Source organism: Salminus brasiliensis, chromosome 4 (genome assembly GCF_030463535.1).
Source record: "Salminus brasiliensis chromosome 4, fSalBra1.hap2, whole genome shotgun sequence".
Lineage (NCBI taxonomy): Eukaryota > Metazoa > Chordata > Actinopteri > Characiformes > Bryconidae > Salminus > Salminus brasiliensis.
Window position 1 is genome coordinate 33185869 of NC_132881.1, and position 6609 is coordinate 33192477.

The 6609-nt window shown below is 43.3% G+C and overlaps 1 protein-coding gene across 1 annotated transcript; it reads right to left on the reverse strand.

Moving 5' to 3' along the window:
- Positions 1–372: 372 nt before the first annotated feature.
- Positions 373–6203, reverse strand: fgf8a (fibroblast growth factor 8a). The gene is made up of 5 exons (XM_072676975.1): positions 5498–6203; positions 5355–5391; positions 4515–4695; positions 2805–2911; positions 373–1370 (listed from the first exon to the last, which is right to left on the reverse strand). The coding sequence occupies exons 1-5, from the start codon at positions 5527–5529 to the stop codon at positions 1095–1097; spliced, it is 633 nt and encodes a 210-aa protein (XP_072533076.1). The 5' UTR covers positions 5530–6203; the 3' UTR covers positions 373–1094.
- Between the last annotated feature and the right edge of the window lie 406 nt (positions 6204–6609).

Here is a 6609-nt window from a genome sequence, read left to right on the forward strand (position 1 = left end):
ACAATTACCTCAATGCAGTTTTTTATATATTTGGCAGAATCAACTCAAAGCCATGCAAGACATTATACTGGAGCGCATGTTGCAGAATTATGTTAGCACCTCACCTTTTAACCTGTGTTTAAACTTGACGCAGGCATGTGCAGCTAAGAGCAGTTATTTAGACTCCCCATAAAGCTGCCACAGCGGAGTGGCACAAAAGCAAACTGAAGAGCATAAAACCAGAATAATGACTGAAGAATGAAGAGCCAAGTAGCAGTATCCTAAGGTAAATTTATTACACATTTTTAAATAAATATTTCCATCATTAAAATTATTTTACACATCCTCAAATAAAAAATATATTTATATATGTATAAAAAACAGACAGACAGAATGCAACAAAGAACAAAAAAACAAAGGCTTTCCTACGTTTCTTACAATGCATTTATACATCTTGAATTTACAGTTCAACCCATGGTAGGAAACGTGTGATTATCAAAATGTAGCTGCCACAAATTATTGACGGATTTAAAGCTGTGTTCGCTTTAACTGGGTTTATCTCAAGAACGTTCCAGAGCCAAGAACCAGAGAGGTTACTCAGATGAGCTGGGTGCCTTATCACCGGGTGGTCGAGAGGTGCCTTGGCTATACGCGTCACCGAATTCAGCCGTCTTTTGTCAGTGCATTCTCTCAGGCCCTTCAAGTCCCCATGAGCAGCAATATAAGAAGAGTATAAATTACTCTAAAACTGTCGAAACACGACGAAACAAAACCAAAAAAGAGAGATGAGAGGTGAAGTCCACACACTACTAAAATGTCAGCTCTCCCATCTGACATCTGTATCTCAAGTCATGTGCTTCGCTTTCCTAAAACTTTACACAGGTCAGTACTAAAAGTCTGGAGTACAAAAATAGATCTCTTTGTCCTTGTTTTTTTTTCTTTTTCTTTTCCATAACGTTTTTTTTTCTTCTAAAAAATCATTTAAAAATCAAACTAAATGTTAGGTATATTAATGCTCAGTACAAAATTTCTTTTAGGAGTCCAGAGTTCATTATTTTGAGATGGTGTTTTCTCTGTCACTCACTGTCTCCCTATTTTTCCTCCTTCTTCACTCTTCAGCGCTCTCCTGAGTAACGGGTGCGTTTAGTCCGTCTGTTGAAAGGGTAATTGATGAAATCAAAGGGCCTGTGCTCTGCGATGTGGTGTCCTTTGGGCAGCCGCTTCATGAAGTGGACTTCCCGCTGGTGTTGCCTGGTTTTGGAGCCCTTGCGGGGTCTTCCTTTGCGTGTGAACGCCATGTACCAGCCCTCGTACTTTACGTTCTGGAGAGCCGTGTAGTTGTTCTCGAGCACAATCTCTGTGAAAATGCAGTCCTTCCCCTGACCGTTGCTCTGAAAAGAAGAAAGAAAACAGGAGATTCAGAAACTTGCTTCTTCTTCTTTCTTTTTTTTTTAAGTCAAAAAACGTAAGGTATTCCACAGAAAGTCTGCCCCAGTTTAGATGTGAGGCTTCCCCACACGCACACGGCATATGCTTAAGTCATTATAGTTCAAGATCAAGAGAGAGAGAAATGACAGTGGTAACCAATGACTTTCCCCCCCTTCGGTAAACACCAAGGCAGATTCATCCTCTGAGATAAATCGTTTCTTCCACCTTGAGCTGCTCACAGGTCAACAGTTTAAAGCTGTGTATTAGAGCATAAACTATTTTCATAGATGCTTTACATTTACATCCTTGATGGTCACAGAAACCTCACTATGACCAGAACACTCACCAAGCCTTAGCATATCTAGGAAAAACACTAAGTATATCAATTCAGTAATGATCTGGCAGTATCTGCAAGCCCTAGATTTTCTCACTGGATGCTTTAAATAGAAACTGGCTTGTTAATGTTAATGGCCCTAACCGGTCATTTTGTTCTTTAAGAAAAGAAACACTGTATGAACATCAGTCTAGGTCTGATTATGAAACATAAACTGACTCAACGTTAATGGAAATAATCAGTTATTATGTTCTACAGAGGCCCTCCTCTCAGGAAGTGCATCAGCTCCGTGCCATACCAACAGAGCCTCCTGAGTTCAACCTGCCAAATCTGCAACACGTCAACACCTTAATGTGGCAAACCAGGAGTGCAAGCATGCAATCTCCCACCTCTTAACAAATCAGGCCATTATAAATGAAATCCATATCCATTACAAATGAAAAGAATCATCTTATATCCATTAATAAAAAAACAAACAACAAACAAACAAAAAAAAAACTCCCGTGCAGGCTGTCGTTAGGCGGCCAATATGTCAGATAGCATAAGATCAGGGGTGCCAAGCAGATGGTCCACCTGGCGGGGTGCTGGGAGGTGGGGGCCGAGTCTCCATCCCACTTTATTACCATTCACAGCAAGAAAGAGGCACAAATCCACCCTGGAACAAGAGTGCCCAGCTAAAAAAAGGAGGAAAGATCCTATTCCTTACACTCCATATCCCATACTGCAACCCAGGAAGGGCCTGGAGCAAACTGTAAGCATTTACCAGACAAAAGAAGAATGCGTCCGTGGAAGCTTTTCATTTGCTTACGACTTCTCTTTTCCGGATGTTGTGTTTTTACTATCATAATACTTCATAGTGCGAACAATGGGAGACATGCATTTCGTACGACAGAATAATGTTCTCCATTCTCCAAACACAGAATTTATCCTATGCCTCCTTTTCAGCCCACCATCGCTACTAATCCAAACAATGCATCCATTTAATGCCAAAACGGCCGATATCAATCTCTGTTTCAACTGGACCTGTGACAAGCTTCTCTTTAGTATGTGCTTTTCTTCTTACCTTGCCAATCAGCTTTCCTCTTCTGTTCATGCAGATGTAGAATCCTGTCTCAGCTCCTTTGATTCGAACTCGGCTGCCGAATGTGTCTGTCTCCACAATCAGCTTTGCTGTAATATGGAAAAACAGAAGCCTTTAATTTCAGAGGCAGTTGTGGTGAAAAGATGACTGAAACTGTGAAAGGTTTGAAGATTTGAGTCCACATCTTGTTTTACAAAGCGCTTTTTGATGTTAGCATACACTCTATAAGCAGTCGCACATGCACACGTACACACTCACAAACCCACAGGGGCTATTTCTCAGGATTTATGCAAGACTAAATTCTTTCAAAATGATAAAAACAGGTGGACCTCAATTCTTCGAAAAAGAAAGAAGCCATCCTGGCAAAGGCTATTTAAACTATTAAAATATTATCCACATCTTTTTAGCATGTATACATATTCAGCATCATATGCTATTTTTGTTTATAAAAATAACTATGTTATTGTATTTAAAATGTCAAGATTTATGATGCCGGAATAAAGCCTTAACTCCTCAAAAATGAGATTCATGCTGAATTGATGGAAATGTAATATATGTATTTATTTTTCCTTTATCAGAATGTTCACAGCAACCCAGTAAGTCCTCTACGCAAGTGTCCTGGATAGATGGTTTCTACGAAAGTCACCCTTCCACGATACATGTTCTCCGTGCCAAGAATTAGCACTTGCGGCCCCTCTTTGATTCGGCTCCCATGCTCTCAGTGATCGTAAAGAGTTACGGTTCAAATGGAGGGGGTCAGATAACCTGCTGGTGCAGAGCCTAACCACAAGCCCACAAGCTGCAGTCAGGCTTTGGCCCGAGCTAACAACCCTGCTGTCTCTGCAACATGCTCAGGTGACATGGATGTCACCAATGCCATACAGGGCCAGAGCCAGCGTTTCCTGAAATACCTCAACAGGACTAGTAATTACAAGGCTTTCTGATGTGTGGAAGCCACATATGAGAAAGCTGCAACTGGAGCTTAGCCAAGAGCAGACATGCCGTACATTGAAGGGGCAGCGGAAACTTGTGCTTCAGGCCTACATAATTATAGGTTGAATAATGAACAGGTAAAAAGAGAAATAATTTAGCTACATAATTAGAGGTAAAAAAAATAATAATAATAATAATAATAATTCTGTAAATTTACCCTTTTTTGATGTAAAATCTTCTGAATAGGCAGAGACAGTCTATGGTGACAAGAAGCGTTTAGGGTGCTTCTTGCAATTGTATTAAAACACAAGACTGTGAGCAGTGCAAATATACATGTAAAAGCCAGAATTGGGCTCCACATATTTTCATCCTAGAGCTAGTCAGAGGAGGAAGGAACGCTCAGGAAATGTTCAGGAGGTTGTGGAGTAAGATGAGTCTTAATGGCTCTTCCAGACTCACGTCTCTCTCTAGAGAGTCACCTTCAGAACAATCTAGAGCCTATTTAACATTTTTTACACGCCCCAACTTCTTCTTTTTTTAACCCCAGCTTCTTTTCAACCTGGCCTAACCAAATGCTCAAGCTATTTCGTCACCTTCACCTCAGAGCCAAGCAGGTAAGACGCGGGAACCGCGGCTGTACAGCCTATTAGGCTACTCGGAGGTTAAAGTAATAAGCAGGCCACAGAAACCACAGAAGTCTGTCCGGCCAGAACGCGCACAAAACGCGCATAAAACGGGGTAACATGAAGCTGTTCTCACCGTGCGCGTCTCCATCCTCGGCCATGGCGTTGATCTTTTTGTTGGCCAGGACTTGGACATGTTTGCCGCTGGTTCTGCTGTAAAGCTGGTAGGTCCGAATTAGCCTTCGGCTCACCCGGTCCGTCACCCTACTTTGCTCATTCACATGCTGTGTAAAATTAGGCGGGGACTGAATGGTTACCTGTCAGAAATTAAGTACGACATAATCAATAACTGCAGAATTGCCTCATTAGGCTTTGGCAGAGGCCTATAAATTAGGCGCACATTAAAACAACTACATATAGTGACCAGCAGCAATAATTGCATGAAATTAATAAATTAATGTAGCGCATTAGACGCCTTAAATCAACCCTCCCTCCCACACACACACATCATAGACTACATTATATAGGGTACAAAAAATATATTAAAAATACACAGCCGAAAAATGATCGAGCGCGACGGTGTGGCTGAACTTATCTGAAGTTGTCAGCGCAGTGCAGCGGAAAGAGTGACCCTGTGCGCGTCACCTTGGCGCGATACCTGCGGGCTGCGGCGCGTGCACGGCAAGATCCAGCTGACCACTAACGAAATACACACGCGCGCACCTTTCCTTTACTTTTGCAGCCTTTGAACTTTTAAAACGTCCACTGGCAAGCGCTCATTTTCTACATACTGAATGTGCATCTACATGTAGTAGGCTATACCACACTATACTGGACAATGTCCACTACAATACGGTGCGTAATTCCATGCAATTAAAAAGGTCTGGCCACAGGGCATATCATGACACCAAGATGACACATTAACACATTAAATATATTTTGCAGTAAAGAAAAAAAGAATAAATCTTCCACATACCTGAGCATAGTAGCAAAACGCAAATAGGTGAAGAAATCTGGAAAGAAGAGAAAGATTTGAGGTTAATAGAGATGCCATGAACAAACCGGAGGGCAGTTAAATGTGTAAGAGGACGCAGGGCGCAGGGCGCGCGGGCTACTCACAGATAACTCAGTCGTGATGGGATGAGTCTCATTGTGGATTGAGGTGAACGGGCCGCAGAGATAAAACTCAGCGTACCAAATTAGCGCGTGATGCGAAGGAGAGATAACAGCTCGGCTCTTCCTCTGGAAACAGGGGAGCTCCTCTCAGCGAAAGCCTGTGTGTGGACATCCAAAAGCGCGGAGGCACAAGGCGACGATCCGATCAGCAGAAACGGGAGAGAGAGAAGAAGAAGTGTCCGGGGAACTGCAATGCAGGGCGACGGAGCTCCTTTGCAAAACAAAAAGTGTGAACCGAGACCCGAGTGTTTCTCTGCGTCTCAACAAGAAACACTTAAGTGCACTTAAAGCAAAAACAAAAAGAAAGAAACGTCCGTAAAGTAGCTTACAAGCTTTTTAAGTTACAGTACAAAACTCGTATATCACTACTAGCCTACTATAAGCAGCAGGCTGTGTTGTCCACCAGCGGAGACAACACTAAAAAAAAGCTCAAACAAGCTAAAGCCAAGTCATGTTGTCCATCAGAAATGACAGTAAAAATGGTGGCTCTCCGCGCTGAGTCGTAGATAAGCTCCAGAGGGGAGTCCTTGGACGTGTGTATGTGCGCGCGCGTGTGTGTATGTGTGTGTGTGCGCGCGCGTTCCCGTGCTGGATGTCAGGCAGCAGGAGCAGGACGGTGCATCCCGTGCTGATGGTGTCTCTCTTCAGGAAAACAGTGGTGCTGAGAGTCTGTGGCCTCCTCTCTTATTCTCCCCTCCTCTTCTCCCACTGCCAGGCTCCAATGTCAACCCCGCTCGCGCTTACGGCCTTGGTTCAAATGGTAGGTTGGTCCTGAAGGAGCAAGCCCCCTCCTTTTTTTCAACAGAACAAAAGCGACAGCAACCCCCCCCCCCCCACCACCACCCTTCACCACCACCACCGCACACCCCCTCCCTCCCCCTGAATTTAAAGTATACTTCACCTGAGTTAAGGAGCAGCAGTGACGGGGTGTCCAGCTCAGATGATTGAGGAGTTATTGGACTGGACTGATGATTAAATGCTCTCACTGACTTTCACACTGAGCTCCTGTGTGAACCCATACACGTCTAAAACCCTCATAGGCTACGTTGTCTTTT